This window comes from Lutjanus erythropterus, chromosome 21 (genome assembly GCF_056507025.1).
Source record: "Lutjanus erythropterus isolate fLutEry1 chromosome 21, fLutEry1.hap2, whole genome shotgun sequence".
In the NCBI taxonomy this organism is placed as follows: Eukaryota; Metazoa; Chordata; class Actinopteri; order Lutjaniformes; family Lutjanidae; genus Lutjanus; species Lutjanus erythropterus.
This window is the reverse complement of record NC_139337.1, coordinates 26,324,177-26,345,618: the sequence shown is the minus strand read 5'-3', so window position 1 is coordinate 26,345,618 and position 21,442 is coordinate 26,324,177. Positions and strand designations below refer to the sequence as shown.

At 42.3% G+C, this 21,442-nt stretch overlaps 1 protein-coding gene across 6 annotated transcripts in view; it reads right to left on the bottom strand.

Annotated features, from left to right (window-relative positions):
* arhgap21a (Rho GTPase activating protein 21a) overlaps positions 1 to 21,442 on the bottom strand; it is a 114,925-nt gene that overhangs the window by 11,209 nt on the left and 82,274 nt on the right. For 2 of the 6 annotated variants that reach the window (XM_084746739.1, XM_084746736.1), the window contains 9 exons: positions 19,990 to 20,068; positions 19,548 to 19,602; positions 15,801 to 15,824; positions 9,940 to 11,902; positions 3,387 to 3,533; positions 3,195 to 3,297; positions 3,067 to 3,103; positions 2,003 to 2,122; positions 1,313 to 1,612 (listed from right to left, as the gene is read on the bottom strand). In XM_084746739.1, the coding sequence (XP_084602865.1) occupies positions 1,313 to 1,612; positions 2,003 to 2,122; positions 3,067 to 3,103; positions 3,195 to 3,297; positions 3,387 to 3,533; positions 9,940 to 11,902; positions 15,801 to 15,824; positions 19,548 to 19,602; positions 19,990 to 20,068 (2,828 nt within the window). Of the gene's footprint in view, positions 1 to 1,312; positions 1,613 to 2,002; positions 2,123 to 3,066; positions 3,104 to 3,194; positions 3,298 to 3,386; positions 3,534 to 9,939; positions 11,903 to 14,187; positions 14,475 to 15,800; positions 15,825 to 19,547; positions 19,603 to 19,989; positions 20,069 to 21,442 lie in introns of those variants that run through there. The other 4 variants (XM_084746740.1, XM_084746737.1, XM_084746738.1 and 1 more) reach the window with 3 other exon arrangements.

Below are 21,442 nucleotides of genomic sequence, written 5' to 3'. Positions count from 1 at the left end.
AAAAGGAAGGAAGGACAGGGACACAATAGGTGATGGTTAGGGCATCAGGTGCAACAGTCTCCTTCACCCCCTCTTGACAGGACATGACGGGTCTTTATATAACCTGCTGCTATCAGGTGACACAGGTAAGACCTTTGGTATGTCATAGTATGGACAGTGTGGTTAAGTCCTAAAAAGAGGGGAAAGACAGGCTTAAATTTCTAAAGGGTGGAGACCTGCCTACTTCGGGACACAGTTGAGTGAGTATATATAAAAAATGTTAAATATACATATTCTCATTAAAAGCTCATTCATTGAATGTTCCTCGTCGGATTCACCAAACTCTCGCTCATTTTAACGCGATGAGACTCATCTGTTCATGAGGCGGCGCACATTTGTGAGATTTGATGACTTGTATGGCTGCAGCTAACAATTATTTTTATTAGCGATCGATGCCATTTACATACATGGTTAATTGATTATCTTTAGGTCTATAAAATGTCAGAAGAAAAAAATGCAGATCAAAATTCTGCATTCACATGGATTCAGGCAGACAGCAGGCAGCAAAACAGATACCATTTTAGTGGATGAGGCCTTGCTGTCCAAAGTTTATACTTTATATTTTAACTTTTTGCCATCCTCTGCGATGGAATTGTTCCCCTGCTTCTCTGTCTTCGTTTGCGTTACCATGCCATCTAGAAGGTGCCTAAATCCATGTGAACGCAGCATTATCAAAATGTCTTGTTTTGTCCACCAAACAGTCCAATACCATTGTCATATAAGACAAAGTAAACGTGTAAATATTTGAGAAGCCGATCGATCACTTGAGCTCTTATTACTACAATCAACCCCCATAAAACTGCTGTGCAGTGCTGTTCTGTTCAGTTTCTGTTTTTGTTTACTGGGCTTCGACACATCGACGTAGAGTTGCAGAGGAAAGCGAACAACAAAGGGACCAGTTTTATATGGCGTTATTTTGTTATATAGTCGTATGACGTTTTAAAAAAGAGCCATTGCTTCCTCATACATCAGCAGACTAATTTGCCAAATCTTCACAGGTGGAAAATTAACAAAGCCATATAATTCTGTTTTAAAACTGCTCTGTGTCTGAAATCAGGCATGTTGCCTGTGAACTTTAAGCCCTGTGACATAAAGCATGCCATTAAAATCATAAAATATAAAAACATGCTGACAAATGAGTCATCTGAGGCGGCAAGATATGGTAAAAAAAGTCACATTGCAATAATTTTGACTGACATTGCTATTTAGGAATCAATCTGCTCGTACGAGTGGTTTTTGCCTGAGGCCCGGTGTCTTCATGTTTGACTCTCACCTCCTCATCCAGGTTGCTGTTCTCCTGTATGACTCTGATCCAGGCCAGCATGTCCTCTCGGTCCTCAGCCTGGAACAGGTACTCGCAGTCCGACGTGGTCAGCCGCAGCACGTTCTTACGCTTTGTGTCGCTGTACGAGATGTCGATCAGACAGGCCTTGATGCTGATTGGCAGGGGCTCGTCCACCGCTTGGCAGTTGGCATGAGCGTGCCCCTCCTTTTTGTCCTTGTACAGGCAGAGGTAGTTGCCTCTCAGCACAGCGTACATCTGTTTCCACGGGCGCATACCTCCTCCGACACGCTGCAGAAATAGGTCATGAGAAAGAGGCTAGTTTTAAATGGATAGCAAGCAAAATGGAAAGGATTAAAAAGTAATCTTTCTGTAAATGTTCCTGTTGTTGGCATTATAACAGATAATCACTGCCTTCAGGACAAAATGGGAGACAATGAGACCTCATACAAGGAGGTCAAAAGCAGCTGTGTGTTCAAACTGGTCGAACAGGTGAGACATATAGAACAGCATAACAAAGTCAGACAAAGATATACTCTGGAAACAAGGGCAGACCCGCTACTGTTTACAAACCAAGTCACACAGTGGGTCATGTCACGGCTGAAGATGCACACTCCGCTTTCTGTGTCAGTGTGTGACTTATATGATGTGATGTCTACATTACGTAAAGTCGGCCCACACCTTGCCCTTGTCTGTGTTCAGCTGCTTGAAATGCAGCAAACCCTCCTTGGTGGCGTCACAGAAGACGTCCGATGAAGAATCCCTCCTGGACCCTGAGTCTTCAGACGACCTGTCCACGGCCTGAGACAGAAAAGAAAATAACGCAAAGTTTAGGAAACTTCTTTGAGTTCTTTAAACCCACAGGGAGGCTCCTGTCTGCAGCAGACATCACTGTCTTTCATAGGCTGCAGCAGGCTCAGTTTTAAAGCTAAAAATTAAAGATAAAACCTAACATATCCACTGGTTTCAACCATGTTATGCTAGCTTGTTCCAAAATTCGGCTAAGTCTATATCTGAATGAAAATGGGTTCTGCCGGTCTTCTTTTGTTATTTTTGCCTCTTCTTTTTGAATATTCATGTATACTTGGGTCCCTAAATAGTATTGTAATTGCATAAATTATGTTTGACTGGCCATTTCATTTTTGAAAAGTTATGAAACTTATGCCTTTCCTTTCTGAGGAGCTTCCAGATCAGAAGTGCTCAAGTCTCCAAAATGTCAAAAGTTTTTGTTACCAAATCACAGCATGATTTTTTTCTTTGGTGGTCATGAAAGTCTTGGTGTGCTTCTAGAGGGGTTTTTGACAATTTTATTAATTCTCGAGTGGTCAAAAATGGTTAAACTGTGTACCAAATCTGTGTAATAAATGGTATCAATCCAAAAATTGCTGCAAAAAACAGGGAAACGGGTCTGTGGTAGGGAGGGAGGAAAGAAAGGGATTAAAGAAATGGAGCTACGGAGAGAGAGAGTGATGTCTGTGAAAATACTGGCCAAGTCTCAGGTTCATCAGTCCAACAAAGCAGTAAAAGCCTATAAAACCACCACTGCACCCTCTGAATCAATTATTCACCACAAAAGCCTGATGTTGCTCTTACGGCCGTCCCTATTTTCCACAATATATCCACATTTCACTGGTAGAAGTTTTATCTTCTGGGTGTGAACTAATGAGCTGATAAACCTTTAAGCAGGAAATGCAGACAAACCCGTCATGTGGCACGTGACGTCATGATTGATGGACTGGACTCACCTTCCTAAGACTTTTCAGACCAGGTATTAAGGACCTCCTAAACAGAAGAAAAAAAATTATTATGATACAGAAGGAGCTGAGTGAGAGCTGTTTAGCTTTGTGGCAACACTGCCGTGGGTCTAACTCACCCTCTGCTTTCTTCCCGGTAGTTGTCCAGGCCTTCATCGTACGACTTGGACCGCTCTGTTTTCGTACCAGAATCTGACTCAATAATTGTGAGACGGAGAGAATCTAATAAGAGAGGGTCAAAGAATTATTTGTCAACTGCTCGTGACCTGTGCTGTCATGCCATGTAATTTGCTCTTTTAAGCCGAACATACCTTGGTCATGTGACAGCTGGCGTCGAATGAGAGGGGACGGAGAAGTGGGGCTCGGCGGGATGGTGGTGATGATGGGCGCTCCAGATATCACAGCAGAGGCAGGAATGTGTGCGCTGTCCAGGTCAATGCTGGGACTGGATGGTTCATCTAAGGACAGAAAGACAGGAGAGAAAGGAGAATTTTTGGTTAAAATTGAATGTTTCTTAAACGGCATTATCACACAGCTTTGATCAAGACTCTGGAGGAGCAATTAAATCATTTTTATATCCATAAAATCAATATTTTGTGTCATATTATTGATTTATTTTGCTAAGTAACCAGTAATAAGCAGGATAATGCACAATGAGCAGGTCATTACTTCAGAATAAACCCCCGCACCACCCTGTTGGTCTGTGTTTATTTTGCAGTAATGATCAGCTCACTGTACATTGTCCATTACTTAGACATTTTCAATCATTTTGCAGGTGAAACTACACACAGCAGGCCTGTCAAGCTTTGAATTAATCTGCGTGTTGAAGCGACATGCAAGAGTCTTTTTAAAATAACCTTTTGAAAGCCAAAAACACAAGTGAAAAATAACTTTTTAACTCTTTTAGATCACATCCAAAGTCATATTTTGCACCTATTTAACAATATGTGCCAAAATCTGACATGTGCTGACACGGGTTTCAACCAACCAACTCCAACCAACCCATCAATCAATCTTAAACTTTTAGCGGCACAGAGCAGCATCAGGGTGGTACGTCAGGTTACGACACGTCCGCTTTTCAATATTCAAATCAAATTCCACCCGTTGTCATGTCGTGCCTGCCTATCCCGTTTCACTCGGAAAAACTCGGAAATATAGAGCGGCCATGCTGTGACACTTTCCATGTCTTTGCAAGTACACTAACTGGTGAGGATGCTGACTGGAACATGTAACTTTATCCTCTATCATGAATGTTGCCATCAGCTGCACACTGAGGCCTCCCTTTGACAAGATTCCCATCTTAAAGTTGGTTTAAAGTCTCAGCTTAATGCGTTAAATAAACAGCCGTAGACAACCAACTCATGGAGCTAACGAAAAATCTGCCAGTGACTCATTTTAGCAAGAAAAATCAAGAGTCACTGACTGGACATGATAAGCCTGCTTTTGTCTACCTCTGTCTGAAATAATAAAAAACCCATTGTGTCAAAGATTACTCAGGATTTCAAGTAACTGTTGCACCAATATTGCAACTAATGTGTCGTATGAGAGGATAAAGCTTGACAGGCTTAGCAAAAGTAACCGGATGACCAGGATCCAACTTCAGCTACACAACTTTGGCTTAAGTCTGCACCAGGAAATATCATACTGTAAATTAAATCATGCTAAAACAATGTCTAATTCATCTCTGATAGCTAAACATTTAATAGACAGCAATAAAAGGCGGCGATAAGGGTGTTTGAGGCTAAACCAAAGTGATGCAGACAGAGACGCAGTCAGACGGTGCATGTAGGTGTTTCTGTCGCGATAAGCTGGAACACACCTTCCCTTTTAAACACACATACGCAGTGCAGTCGGCTAACATTACATCATCACAGACACGACTGTGTCATAGCGTCTGATACGCAATATCAGCGAGATGGCAAGCCCTAAAAACAAATTAAGAGACGCGTTGGATGAACAAACATCACCAGTAATGAATCATATCTGTGACCGCGGTGATGCAGGAAGGCAGGTCAAACCAAACGCTGCATCAACTGTGACACCTTTTTTTTTCAAAATAAAATTACAATATTTCTGAATTTATCTCATGAAATGCAACTGTCACTGGTATTTAACTTCATGAGAACCCAACAGTGCCTTCATGCTGCCCTCGAAAAGAACTAGAGCAAAAAAGATCTGAATGATTAAATTCCTCCAAGTGCCAATGAATGCACCGATGCAAATCTTTAACTTAATACGAAACATCTGATGTGCTTGTTAGTTGTGTACAGATTACTGCTGCGCTGCTCAAACCTCAAAGACATCTCCCATGACACTGCAAACCTCATTTCTGCCAACACTGGCAGCTGCCTATTTCATTTAATCACTTGTTTATATACCTCCAATCCCGTTTCTGGGAAGACGGCGGCAGTCAGTGATGTCTGACACGTACAATTACAATTTATTTGTCAGGGGATGTCAGCTGTAGACATCCAGACTGACTTAGCTTTAAACAGAAGATGTAGATCCATAAATATTCAAACAAATAGTTAAGAATTTGGGGAAATAAGCTTTTCTTAGTTTTTTGGCTGAGAGGTAGATGAAAAGATCAATACAACCTTTGATCTTCTTCTGTTAAATGTGAAGCTACAGTCAGGAGATGATTAGCTTGGCTTAGCATAAAGACTGGATTCACTCCAGTAGAGCAGCAATGATAAGTCAATTAATCGATTGGGGAAAAAAAAAGTTCACCATTCACTGTTTCAGTATTTTTCATGCAAAAAAATGGTAGTCGACACACCCCCATTTGGTGAAGCTGAGAGGAGTATCAGCATGGAAGCTGAGCAATGAAGTGCTGTGGACAGAGTCAGCAACAAACCATATTTTAGCCCCCTAAAAAAATCAGTATCACTTCAAGCGTACCAAATGTTTAGAGTATTTTCACTGCTTCACCTCACCATCAGACAGCCTTTTCTGAGAGGACACTGAAGTTACATGAGCCATATGTTCCTCTCTCCAAAGCCACCAGACTCCTTTGACGAAATCAATAATTCTACTTTTCAGAACAGGGAACAGAAAACTGTGTGACTCCGGTGTTTTTAAAGGTTAGTTCAGATTCACCAAAGTCAAGCAACAACACAAACAAACAAGGAAGCAGTAGAAGAGTAATTCCCATGTTTTGTGAGGTGAAATTACTGCTTTTGGCTTTGGAAAGAGCAACATCTGGCTTGTATAACGGCACTTTTCTCCTGAAAAAGGTTGTCTGACTTCAAGATAAAGTGGTGATAATATTCTAAATATAGCGTGCCCCTTTTTTTTTTTTTTTTTTTGGTGGCTAAAATACGTTTTGCTGCCGACTGTCCACAGCAGTGCTGGTTCTCCTGTAGCTGATAAAGTGACCATGAATGAGCACCTCATACACCCCACTTCAAACAGTCCTAACTTTCTCTTTAACTCTTGACAATAAACATATTTCCCCCAAAAAAATCCCAACTATTCCTCCAAATTTTAAACTTTAGGAAGGAAAAGATTGCTTTCACATTCTCCCTTCACAGCACCTCACTGGTGTTAACCACAGAACACTGGGAAGTGCTAAATCTAATCTAGATCTAAATGTAGAGGAGTAAAAAGTGAGAGCTGAGGTGTGTTTGTGGACACAGTGGGAAATGGTGCTGGAAGACGATATGATTAACCCCTGCAGGTTCTGGGGCACTGAGACGCACAAGAGCTGCTCCCATTGGCTGGCGATGAGTCACGAATGACAACACAGCTGAGGATGCAAGGTCAAGTTCAAGCTTGTTAGGTTATGTCAGCTGATAAGTTGGCCACGATGTGAAACTGTGAGGAAACGTGTCATTTTAGACACCATAATTAGTAAATGTAAGGCTCTGTTCCACTGTGACACATTTGTTTCATTACGAACACATTCACTTTCTGGGTAAAACCACACAGAAGCACAAATATTTCCTGGTCGTAAACAAGATGGGACGTGACATTTTGCATGTACTTTAACTGTGCTCTGTTCCGAGACACCTAATGTGCAGCAGTTGTTCCACTTATTGTCTGGAACTGTACTATGAAATCTAATTGAGGCAGATTGCTGCAGGAATACTCTTATTTCTCCGTTATGTCACAGTCCATTAGGACGACGTTCTTGGGTTTCTCTGGCTGTACAACACTGGGGGAAATATGAGACATTTCAGGGAGTGGGTGGGGGGTGTATTCAGTTGTGTGTGTGCGCGTAGCGTACCTAGTGACTGTATGTTTCTGTGCTGCCCTACTCAGACGCCAATGGGTGGTTTGAATACGTCATTTTGCCTGCAGGAGGGTGCCACTCTGTCACGTAATCACACATCCGACTATGTCATCCTGAGTTCAAAATACCATAAGGAACCAATTTATATTAGCGTTTAAATACCTACATAACGTGTTCTGCTGTGACTGTAACTTAAGTAATGCTCTGTTTGCATTAAATCTCTGTGCCTTTAATAACTGGGACAAGATCGTTCACTGGCAAGAAACTGCATTGCACACTGTAGGCTGGTTGTTTTTTAATCAATCCAACTCTGTTCTAACAAGCAGAAAGATTCCCAGGGCGTTTCCTGTAAGAAATAACCATTACTGTTCTGATGATCAACAGTAAATTCATGATGACATTTGGACACAATAGATTTCCTTGTGGTACGATAACTAGGCCAACAATTGACAAGCTTATACTTGATTTTTGATGCATTTTTTGTGATCCAGTGAACCAGCTCCTGAGGCTGAAGGGAACTTAGGGTTATTATTTTTTTTGAGATTTGGTTCCCATGGAGAGAGGAGCAAGTGTTCATTTTATTTTTGGTGCATCCTCAAAACAGTGAGATATTGAAAGTGCAGTAAGTCCCCACAAAATTAGGACATAATACAAGACAGGCCACCTTAAAGGGGCAGTTCACTCCACCGTATTTTATTTATTATTATTATTATTATTATTATTATTATTATTATTATTATTATCATTTTTTGAGTTGCCAAGTTTTGGAGATATCAGCCACAAGAGATGTCTGCCTTCTCTACAGTATAATGGGGGTAAATGCCACAAAAATGTCTTTTTGATTTTTGGTGAACTATCCCTTTAAAGCCCAGATTTAGACCAAAGATTTGTAGAGATAAAGTTGTTTAAAATGCTGTACAGAAAAGCTGTAGAGGTCTGAACTGGCCCGTCTCGGCTCAGTGGCGTCACCTGTGACTTACCCGGTTAACACGCATTCAGAACAATGTCACGTTTCAACAGCCAATCAGCTGATCAAGTAAGCTATAAACTGTCAGCTGGTTGAAATGACACCAACTCTTTTAAACCACAGAACTTCTCTGGAAATAGACAAAATCGGGGGGAGATCTCCTGACTCCAGTTCATGGCATAAATTTGCATAAGCCCCCTGGGTATTCCAACGAAGAAGCCAGCGATGGCTCCAAATTCTTAACCGTCTTGTATTTTATGTTTTTGCCGTTTCACCAATACCAGAAATGCAAGTATAACGAATATCTCACTATCACTGCCCTCATTCATATTTTATGATGCTACAAATCATATTCAACTACAAAAAAAGCCTGAAAAGTGAGGTGCTAACAGAAGTCGTTGCTATAAAAACTATTAACTGTCTCATCTAGTTGCATCAGTGTAAACTGGCAGGTTTTCAGGACATTGTCCAACACTGCATTGCAAGTAGTTACAAGTTTCAGCTTGAATCTTTGGTCTGTCGATATTCCACCCGTCCCACCTTGCATGCAGAAAATAGCAAACTGCAGTACATAGCTACCCTCACTGCCTCCAACATGCTATATATACAGTATACACAGACACACACCTTCACCTTTACAAGCGCAGTTGTTCTCTATCGTGGATAATAAAAACCCCAGACTAGAAATACTATCTAGACTATGAAAATAATTAGCTTTTCTATACTTGTGCCATTACAATACCTAAGTCGGATGTGTGTGTTCTCATTTTGTGAGTTTATTTTTTATGATGCTGAGACAACGTACTGTTGTATCATATGTATTGTGTATTGGTATTTTTATGACATGTTTTATGGTGACACCAAAAGCAAATTTCCCACAGTGTGGACAATAAAGTTTAAGACAACTCGTCAGTTTTATCAACATAAATGTAATTTATGGTGCTGCTAAACCGCCCTGTTGTTGTTGTTTTATACTGATACTTTCCATGTTTTATGTTTCCTTTCTCTGCGATTTAACGTGTCTTCTTGCACATTTCAAAGCACTACACGAATACAATACATTATTTTTTTTTCTTATTATTAATACAGGTGTGTGCCTTTGTGTGCAACAATCAGACAAATAAACAGCTTCTTCACCATGTTGTTCAAAATGTTGTTTTTGAAAGGCTAAACACCACAAAAATTCTAAAAGGACATTTTTTCAAAAAAAAATTAGCCAAACCTCACATGCATCATCAGTGTTGAATTAGTTTTTTTTTTAGGACAGGAACTCTCCCTAAATAAAACACAGTCTAACCTTCCCTGATTTGCATCTGCATCATTTCCTGATTGACTTAAGGAAATATCAGACCAATATGGAAACAAGATTAAAATCTGGCCAACAATTTAATGCCAACTTTTGATTTTTAAATTTAGGTCTGTGTTAAAGAATGATCAGGGTTCAAAGCCCAAAGTCAGAACATTCATGTTTTCTAATCACAGCTGAATCTCAATTAAAACAATGGTGTGAAAATTCAAATGAGATCTCTAGAGTCTTCTACGCTTTCATGCATAAACATACTTTTTCACTCACACTAACACATGCTGTGTCATTTTTTCACAGGTCTAGCCTGTCACTTCTGTTGCTATAGAAACAGGGAGGCGGTTTAGCGATGAGTCTTACCTATGAAGGGGATTGAATCCAGAGAGTCGTCCAAGTTGTTGGAGCCAGACTTCTGTCGTGTGTCTCCGAGCCGTCTTAGATGCACCTCCCTGCAGCTGTCATTAGACGTCCAGCACATCGCTCCATCTGCAGAGCCGGCCTTCACCAGCGGTGGTGACTTGTGAGTCACTCCTCTCTGGCTGTCATTAACAGCCAGCACATAGGACGGAGGGCGAATGTGAGGAGGTCCGGAGGGTTTGTCCCTTCTCAGGACAACGACTGTTGCATCCGGTCCCTCAACGCCCTCTCCGTTAGTCCGTACGGGCGCGTTGGCTTTTGGTTTTGGGGTCACAGCTCCATTAGTGGTGGAGGAACCAGGAGACGAGGCAACAACATTTTGTAGCTGTCTCTGCAGGGGCAGTTTAGAGGAGGGACCGGAGCAAGAGGAGGACCTGGCTGCCAACCCAGCCTCCGACCTGCTCTCCATCTTCAGACTGTCCGCCCTGCCTCTGAGCTGCAGGTGCAGCGGGGAAATGTAGCCCAGGTGGTTGCTCATGATGTTAGCTCTTTGGTCTTTAAGAGGGTCTGTGGTTTTTGTGGAGGATAAGGCAGGCGAAGGATCTGAGATGGAGTTTTTGACAGGCAGACGCGACGGCCTCATAATGACACCGTCTGTCCGTGATGTTAGCACAGAATTCGTCGTACCTTTAGTAAACACAGGAGCAGCTAAAGGCGAGTTCGATAATCCACCTCCTCGCCCTCCTTCATCATCCTGTCCAGTGAGACTCCTGTTCAGATGAGGTAAAGCTCTCAGGCCTCCACCCTGCCTGCTCGCTCTGGCTTCCTCGCCCCGGCACAGCAGCAGCCTGTCCTCCAACCCTGACCGATCTCCACCTGGCTCTCCAGGCTGCTGCCCCAGGTAGTCACAAGACCGCGCTCGAGGCTTGGTGACTCCTGCAGGAGTGGAGAAAGGCAGAGCGTCCTCGGAAGCACTCCGAGGCCAATTCCTGATTGGTATCCTCTCTGCTCCACCTCCGAGCCTCTCTTGTGAGACGCTACGTAACGGAGTCACCGCAGTACCTTGGCTTGTTGCATCCACCCCGCGGTCAGTGGAGGTACTTCTCCGTCTGTTTTGAGAGCCCAGTGCTCCTCTTTGACTGGTGCTAGGAGGAGGTGGTGTACGCTGCTGGGTGTAGGCGGAGCTGGAACTGGCGGCTGCGCGCAAACTGTCCAAGCGCTCCTGGATGGTGCGGCAGCCATACGTGTGCAGCCTCTTGGCGTCAATGTAGTCCTTGTAGGTTGTGTAGTTCTTCCAGTCAATGTTCTGGTGTGGAGAGGTGGAGGGGGCAGTGGGAGAGGGTGAGTAGTGGTTGGTGCTTGGTGAGATGGCAGTGGAGAACGTGTCCGGTGAGGCTGGGGTGAGAGGGGCCCGTGCAGGTGGAGATAAGGTGTCAGGATAGGCGGGGCCAGGTCGAGAACTTGAGGACGGGGAGTAGACTGGGGTTTCTGTAGGATGGGAGGAGGGATACTGCAGCTGTGCACCCCCAGGTACTGAGGGAATAAGGGGTCTGGGCCTAGCCGAGTCCGCTGAAGGACCGTACCGGTTCTCCTCTGTCCTGTGGCTGGGTCCAGCCCGAGCCACCCGGGACCCCCTGTCGACCGGATCGAGAGGCATGGCCACTGTCCTCACATTCTCGTTGCAGACACACACCACCGTCTGAGACTTTGACGTCTGCTGGGGCGGAGGAGACGGTGGAACAGGGATTTCCACCCGGTAGTTCTTTTCTGTGGCCCCTCCTCGTCTTCCTGGTCCCTGAGCCGGCCCTCGGGGGATCTCGCTGACTGCGGCGGGCTCCGATGTCTGAGCCATGCCAGCAGCTTTAACCTCTATCCGAGGATAACAGATGGGAGGGGGCTCGGGGATGTTCTGGGCATTTCCGCTGTATGCCTCATTTCCTTTGAGGTATGCATCCTGGGAATATGCCTGTAAGAGATTACAGGACATTATGTCACTTCGGTTGCAGAGAGGAGGAGAAGATCACACCCAACCAGGGACAGGATACATTAAGACTTGTAAGGATCAGGGAGTGCTGTATTTATGAAACTCAGCTGAGCTTGGAAGCAACCTTCTCTATTACTAGGTGATGGATTTACTGCCACGTCTCACCTTCATCTTCCTCTGCCATTACAGCTACAGTAAAGTACCTCAACAGCACCACCGCACTGTTTGAATATTCTGATGAAAAGTTTTCGTTGACGTAAATTGTGACGACATAAATAAAAAAAGTATTGACAACAAAAGTGACAAAGATAACTCTGCCTCATTACGCCTGGACAAGTAAAGACAAGACTAAATAGTTGGCTGTGTTTGGGCGGGCAACCTAAGTTGGATCACAGTAATCAAGTCATCTCAAAGAACTAATAAATGCTCCCTTAAAAGGTGCATGCCTCATCTTCACCAGCAGCCTGTTGAGTGGGAAGAAAAAGACTTTCATTCATACTATTTTTACACAAAGATTAGCGTGTACATGTATTTTTAAAAATGTGGCTGAACCTGCTAAAAATAGGTGACTGACCTTTTTCCGATTGCCAACAGAAATGTTTGCTTTTCTGTTTTGCAGCTTCACAATAAAAGCTTTTAGACAACAAAATAACGGGGAACTTTCATTGTGATTTTATAATAATATAAAACATCATTCAGACGCTCAACTAAAGGCGAGGAATCATCAGTAAACACACAAACAAACGCTGCACTGGGGTGACGTTCCGAGTTAAACGGAGTCAAGCCAAGCAACACGAGCTTTTTTAAAAAAGTCTCAGAAGTTTCCGGCCCGGATATCATGTTTACGTCACTGGCGATCGGAGCTGGAGCTAATAAATACCTGCAACTATGGCAATGTCACTTGACTTGGGAAGGAATACTGATTGTGCCCTTTACCAGCGAAGGCAAAAGCCAAATGTTAGTGGGTTACAGCAATACTGGTTCAAGTATTAAAGGGACTTTATATTCATACTGAAAGAAAGACTGAGCGTAACGGTTCCCAATGAGGATGGAGAACCTTGTGGGTTAAAGATGTGCAGAAAAAACACAACGATTTTGAAACTGTTTAGGACTAATTGTAATGTTAGCCTAAAGCTAAAGCTCAAAGTTTCTGTCAGTTCAGGGGGGACTGTCATGCTCTGCTAACATATTGTTAAATTTATTGGAGCTGAGCTCATGGAATACATCTACATCTTCTAAATGATCATGTACAGTTTCTTACAACACATAAACAGGCCCTAACTCAGTCAGCAAACATTTCAAACAATTCGGTATTCATGTAAGCTCAAGACCGAACATTTTTACAGCTGATGATTTATAAAATCTAAGTTCAACTGAGTGACTAATGATGCCGAATTTAACAGAAGACTTGAGTGGTATGTAAGTAAGTCTGTTTTGTCAGGTAATAACCATTATCAGTGTTTCATAATGTAATGACTTGTGCATTATTTTTTATGACACAAAACAATGTGTGAGTAACACATTGTCGGCCTGGATGACTAAACAAAGTTCAAGGTACTTCTCATCGGAATTTTTACAGCCAGGAAATATCCTTCAGCAGATCCATTATTACAGAATCATGAAACTGTCTGAGAGAGTTGTGACTAAAACACTGACTAAAATTTGACTAAAACTGAAACTGAGTTCCACTTGACTTAACAAAACAAAAACACTGACAAAAATGTGACTTTTATTACAATTCTCAGTAAGCGGCTAAGACTAAACTAAATGGAAAAAAACCACTGTCAAAATTAATAAGACACCGTGGGAAGGTGGCTGCTGACATTTTGAAAGTAGAGAAAGAATGATGGTAATCCACTAGTTCCATTTATTGACCAGAGTCTTTGTGTGAGCTGATGAGATTATCAGAAAGACAAACACTGTCACTGCATTCCCTCAGAGGACTGTAAATGACAGACAGACAACTGGATTCAGCCTGTCTATAACAATAAAACAACAGCACGCTAAAAATAGACATGCTGCTCCAGTACTACAGTATTTCTCCAAATCAAACACGACTATCGCTCTGTTAACAGTTTCTCAATGTTCTCCCAGGAGACTGCAAACAAATGTTACAGCATGCCACGATACAAATTAAATACTCTGAGAAGAAGTGGGAGAAAAGGGACAGCCAGGAAGGCAAATAAGCAGAGGAGAAAAAGCCCGGAAAGTCCAGAATAAAACCGTGGAGCCAGGAGTGAGGATTAAGCTGGCAGGGGCTTACCCACCTTTCGTACTGGAGAGTGTGCCCTGAGGCATGAGGAGAGGGTGAACGGGGGACGCCTCTGTCTGCTGCTGGCAGGCAACGCTACTTCTGTCAGCATGGCTCCACTATTCTAATGTCACTGTAGCAACTGCGGTACTTTCCTTGATTAAAACTCGAAGGATTACACTCGAGTTATAAGACTGCCCGCTCTCCGGTGAATGATCACCATGGACGGCTTCAGAGAAAAAGCTCCTGTTTGCATATCGGACACGCTGTAGTTCCTCATCCCTTCAGCGCACCGGCTCTTGAGAAAATGAAAGGGAGAGAGTGTCGGTGCTGGACTTTAATCGATAGCACTCTACCTGGGGTGTCAGGTTACAATTGCAGCCACAGTCAAGCCTGCTGCTGGCTGCCTCCCTCTGGATTTGCATAAGTCATACAGTTAAATAGATGCCAATTTCCTGAACGCGGAAAGTACAGAGTGAAATATGTCAGGTCTGCTGACTTACTGTGAGCTCAGAGGGTTGGTTTTTCCACCACACATGCATCTGTATCTCAACCAGCTGTTCAGGAAAATAAAAAAGAATAACCTGCATACTAAACCAGAATACAAACACTACACAGGAGGGGAAGAATATTTGGGGTTTTAGGGGTTTGCCAGCTTCAACAAGTACAAATACAAGCTTTAAAAAGAGTTATGAATCATCAGGAAAGACAGCTTAAAAGGATAGTTTGGATTCTTTGAACAGGGGTTGTTTGTCCATAGTCAGTGTCTTACCTACAGTAGGTCGCAGTCTGCACTTTCTCTCTTATGAGTTTGAGAAAATATTTGATTATATCTAATAGTGATTATTTTGAATGATATTGCCATTGTGTGATATTTAAGGGAATGGTAATTTTATGTAATTATTCTCATTTTCATTGAAAAAAATATAAAAATGATCATAAAGTGATTTTTGCAGTGATCTGCAGCAAGCTAAGGTGTTTTCTTCAGCCTGTAGAATATGATGTATGAGCCAATCAGCTTTTTCTGATGGAAAACTGCTGTTATGTGAGCCAAATATCACTCTGTCCAAACCAACCAAACTCCATGGACAAAATAAGTAACTTTGCCTTGCAGAATACGGCATACTGCTGACTCACTTGGTTAGTTAGTTTGCTTTTTGTGCAACTTTGGTGTTTCAAAGGGTTTTTTCAGATTCACCAAAGACAAATAGCTGCACAAACAAACTAACAGATCAGGGCAGTGGTAAACCAACAACTCCAGTTTTCTGTGAGGTAAAATTACTGCTTTTGTGAATGGAGTTTGGTCGCCTTGGAGAGAGAAACATTTGTTTGCAATAATGGCAATTTTCCATTGAAAAGGCTGTCAGATGGCAAGATAAAGCAGTGAAAATCTTCTCAATATGGCTAATATTTTAGGTTGTGCTTCTGACCTCATGCACAGCAGTTCACTGCTTAGCTTCCTGCACCAGTACTCCTGCTGTTTTTCCAAATTGGGGATGTGCCAAACGCCATCTACTATAGGTCATACACCGACTATGGATAAGTATCTCATACAACCCCACTGCAAAAAAAAATCTAAGCCATCCCTTTAAAAGGAAAGATATTAGTTAGTATAGTTTCCCTTCTTACCAGAGCAGTGATATCCCTGGAAAACTGCAGTCCACAGGTTAGAGAAGGGCAAGCAGAGAGAAAAAAGGGAATAAAGAGAAGTAAACAGGTGAACATAGAGAAATGAGAGGTACATCGCCACCGACGGAGGTGAGACAGTCTGACAGGCTAAAAATACATTCCTCTGTGGGGACGCTGAGCAGAGGCATCACAGTCGGAAAAGAAGAATCAGAGAGATGAAGAACAGAGGTGAACTTCAGCAGTGTTGATGTCCTTATCAGACCTGAGTGTCTTCTTCTGAGTTGCCGTTCTTCCCCATGATTTCCTCCTCTGACCCCACAGTTGCTGTTAAAATAAACTGGCGAACATATTCTGCTGGCGTTCTCCTTCTCCCCCTCTCAACATACTCAGCATTTCTTTCCTTTGCTCTGTCACTCTCACCTGCTCACTGTGGTACCTCCCCTCCCCCTCTCTGGTGTCTCAAGCATTTCAGCGGCACTTGCGCTACAAATGCGCTCCCCCCCGACCGCTAGCCTCTTTTCCTTGTCTCTAACAGCCTCCCGCTCATCTGTGTTTAGACGCTGCTCTGTCATATGTTCACTTTTGGGTGAGCATAACAGCACGCTTGCCTGATCGGCGCTGGCTTCCTCCCTCACCCGCTCCTGTAAACAGTGAGCTGAGAGGAGTCAGCTGACTGCAGCTGCACTCCCTCTGGTAGTGAGTGGGCTCAATGTCTCCAAAAATACACAAAACAGACAAACATGAACACATTTGACAACACAGACACAGATGCATCTACTGACACCACCACGTGAGTCATTTAGCCTTATAAAAATAATATTTGATTGAATTATTTAATATTACTGAAACATTATGTTAAATATTGTAATCATGTTGTACTGTAGACATCTGATTAGGGCTGCAACTTACAATTATTGTCATTTTTGATTAATCTGCTGATTATTTTCACAATTTAATCATAAATGGCAAAGAAAAGCAGAAAATCTTTAGAGTTAAGAAGCTCTGACCAGCAAATGTTTGACATTTTTGCTTGAAAAATGACTAAAGCGATAAATCGATTATGAAAATAGCTGCAGCTCTTTATCTGATGTATTCTCATTGGCACCAAAACTGTAAAAATCCATCTTTCTTCTTGTACAAATAGGATTAAAAGGTCACATGTAAGATTTGCATTGATGAGAGTATAAGTATGTACTTAAAGAAGTGACTTGACTGTGATTCTAACATATATGTCAAGAAATGTAATCGATTAAATACTGATTAAAAAAAGAAAACAGCAGCAGGAGCATCCATGTAGGACGTTGTGGACACTGACAGCCTCTCTGCTTCTCCAAACCAGAGGTGTGTTGACTGGCATCTGCTGCTGATAATAGACTGACTATAGATAAGTACCTCATATAACCCCACATCAAATAATCTGAACTTTTCCTTTATTTTCCCTCTGACGCAGGGGTTCATATCACATTATGCAACATTTCAAACCCATAAATCTGTCTAATGGTGGGTAGTTTTTAAACACCTACAATGTAAAAACAGTAATCCTTAAATTTAATTTAATTCTGACTCATGTTTTCCTCGATGAGAAGAAACAGCTAATTGCTTCATTTGAATCCCTCAGCCTTGTGAGTGCTCAGACTTATTCCAAAATGCCAAAAGCAAGTTTCTGTGGCTTTTGCTGAGCTGCGGCCAAGCTAACGAGCTATGTGTGGAATTTAGCGACACAGTGGGATCTGACTCAGTTCTCTGCTCTGAGAGAGAAGTTCCCAAACAGAGGTGAACAACGTGTGGCGACTGGTCTGACGTGGCTCGGCGCTGCTTTATCGTCTGTGTGGCTCTGGACCCTGACTGACGGCGTGGGCCGGCTGTTTGCATCACTGAGCCCATCAGCGTGACACGGAGCTGCGGCAGGAGATCTTAGCTCAAATATTATTAGCTTTTTCACACTGAAAATTCACACTGCTTTTTCACACTGAAAATTCTCTTTATGTATATCCTCATTTTAAACAAGATTTTAAACAAGGTCACAGTGTGACCTTGTTTAAAATCTTGAATAATCTTTCTTTAAATACCATTCTTTACCACAGTCCTGGCTGCTAATGGAGTCAAATGTTAATGGTTCATTCAAGCTTGTATCCATTATAAGCTAATCTTCTGGATAGCTATGTCAACACTTCCTCTCTTTTTAAAGGAGTCAGACGGTGGGGATCGCTTCAACTTAGGTTTTCTGGCCTGCACTTGAGAAAATAGTTTCACAGTTTGGAAAATATGCTTATTAGAGTGAGACGAGAAGATAAATATCAATCTGGTGAAAGACTATGTTGAGTTTAGCACAGCATAAAGTCTTGAAATATGAGGAACACAGCTAACCTGGCTCCGTACAAAGTTCTGTAACACACCTACAACAACATAAAACATATAAGCTGACCAATTAAAAAGTCTGTGCTGTATACTGTTTGTTTAACCTGTTCACACACAAGAAATGTAAATGTGAGTTTGTGGTTTAGGGAGCTTTACATGCTGGAACTATTTCTTGGTAATAGGCAGCAGGTTGCAGCGTGCATATAGCCTCATTTCCACGGCTTGGTGCTGCTCCGCCTTAGTCGACTCATGATGCACGATGCGTGGGATGCACAATGGTGTAATGCTTAAGATGCAACAGTATAATTATAGTGTTATTTATTACTCCAGTAATGAAATTCTATAAATAGCGGCTATAATAATATCTGATCTGATGTGTCAAAGCATTTAATTAGAATTTTTAGGCAAAATTATCTGAATTTTTTTTTTGACATACTTCACCAGAAAAAATAAATGAACATGTGAAGAATCAGAACTGTTCTTTGTTTCTGTTGTTATATTGTGATATGTCAGATGTGGAATACTAAATCATCCATCTTTGCTCACTATTTCAGAGCCTACATGACCTCCCTTTTGAAATACGAAATTATCTGTTACCTTATCAGTATCGGCCATGAGAAGCAGATAACCATCACTTATCAGGATTGGCTAGAAAAAACAGTCCATATTGTGCAAGTCTACACTTTTGGTACGTGGTACTTTTCTCAAGTTTTTCACTGCAGATAGTACCCCGTCAATGTAAGAGGAAGTCTTAACTGATCGTCATAGCAACGCCATGTGAAACTGCCCTGTTATGATCAACGAGGCGACACAAATCCAGGAACGATGGAGGATATCGAAGGGAAGTCTGTATGTGACTGTTTATGACAGCAAGAAGACAAATTTTGTGTCAGAAAAGGGCAGCAGCAAGACTAAAGCCTTCTGGGAAAAAATAACAGGAGAATTTGGGAAATGCTACATCAGAGCACCAATGACGACACCAAAAAAAGTACCAGGTACTTTCCAAAACCTTTCCCAATGGAAAACCAAAAAAGAAAGAAGTCGAGTCGAGTCAGGCCGAGCTGTACCGCGCAGTGGAAATGATGCCTAAGTCTTGTCATCACAGCGAGGTTTCTTGGTTTAGTAACACTGTTTGAGCACTGAGACAACAAAACTACTGGGTGGTTACTCTGACTAAAAGAACAATTTTAAAATTTCTATTCATGTGCAGGTTAAACAAACAAGATACAGATTACAACTACATTTTGAAGATGGCACTGGTCTCATATTAAAAGTGTAAATAATCAGAAAACCTTTAGGCATACTTTGCCACTGTAGAAACAAAAGAGGTTTTAAAAAAAGATCACTTCCGAGCAGACTTGCAATTTTTACAGATGAATGAAAACTTACCAGCTGCAAAATGTCCTCATCCTTTGGCATCACACAGAGTTCCAGTGAGGCATCGCTGAGGGAGGCGAGGGTGTGTGGGACGAGAGAGATAAGAGTGAATGTGAGAGAAAAAGAGAGAGAGAGAGAGACTGTTACGACACAGAGCACAAACTGTGGAGAGTCATGGCACTGCTCAAAAAGTTTTTACGTATAAAATCTAACTTTTAATAGCTGCAGTTTAATGAAGTGTGAATGAGACGCGTGCTTGTCAGAGATAAGGAAATAACTTTGTCTGGAAAACTTTCCTAAAAAGTTTTACAATGGCTCCTTCTCAGTCTCTGTGCTGCGCTGGCGGTGAAGGGATTAGATAGAAATTCTGGCATCAGGGTCTGAGTCAGTCGGGCGCTTTCACTCTGCATATTTCTCTTAAGATGAACCATAAAACCAAATGATGTTATCTTACCTGTTCTGGATCAAGGCTATGACTTGTGAGTAGGTCTTCCCAATTATGCTCTCTCCATTCACCTTCACTATCCGGTCCCCTGCAGAGGATTAAGACAATAAATTACAAACCCACGGTTGGTTACGGCTGGTCTTTACTAAGCCTGGTTCTAACTGCTTAGATACACTGTCTAATTTGACCTAGCAGCTGCAATATCCTCAGGCTCCTTTTACAAAACATGCAAATTTGGGAGTTGTTGACTGAGGAGAAACTTTATAAAAAGTCTTGTTGGCCACTCCGTCTTATGTCCTGTTAATAGCACATAAAAACCAGCTGGAGAGTTCAGTTCACACACCGTCACGCAGTTAATTCTCACTGAATATCATTCATCTCCCACCTGTATTGCTTTCATTTTCCAGACAGCTCTGTTGAGCAACACATCACTCACAAAGAGGCTGTGTAACTGTATTATTCCGCCTAAATTTTGACTCCATGTCTGCTCCGGACCACGCATAGGATTTACGCCTGGTCAGATACGCTGCGTTCCAGTCAAAGTCTGAGGTCCAAATTTCCGAGTGTTCCAGGTGCACAAAGCAGACAAAAACATGGCTGACCGTGACAAACTGCTAACTTTCTTTGGCAAGTTCACACACTTGAACCTCAGCAGTGCAGCCTATTTGCATATATAACAACACAGAGGAGGAAAGATGACGCAGGTAACAGACACCATTATTCATTTCACTTTATGGCACTTAATAACATTGGTGACATATATTGCTGCCGTTGTTTTCTCATGTCAGACAACCGCTTCTTCAATAAGTGGTGGTAGATGGGTTTGCCCAGAGTTCACAAGTAGAAACTTTGACTTTTGAGTGGCGTTCAAACGTACTTTTTCTAGCAAAAGTTCAGGAATTTTCGAGCTCCAAGTTTTCTGAAACGCAGCAACGAGATTAAGACCAGGTGTAACATTAAAAGAAAAACTTTGCAAGTTTCTGCTTTCAGCTGCTCAGAAAACTGATCTGGAATCCAGTCGATACCATTATCGACCGAGAAAACCACCGTGGAGCAGCTCCTTCCAGCACAAACACATCTGTGTTTAGATCAAAAGGAGAACACCAATACTTGTTTATTTGAAGGACCCCGTGTGAGGGTCCAGCTCCATTCAAGTTTTCTGAAGATGGCCATCTTACAGGAAGCGAGGCGAGGTGAGTTTAGGAGAGAAACCAGATAATTGTGGGAAAACAGTGCTCTCCCCCGTCCCAGGAGAGGAGAGTGAACAGATAAAAGCAGACAGTTTAAGAGGGCTTGTCCAGGCCACTTAACATTTCCTGTATTACAGCGTGCTAACCTGGCAATAATGCTGACAGCACCGAGCACGGAGCCTCCGCTGTCACCTCTGTTTCAGGGAAACTGGAAGGAGCTGATTCACTTTTTCACCAGACAGGAGTTTATTGAAGTATTTTTATCTGTGCAG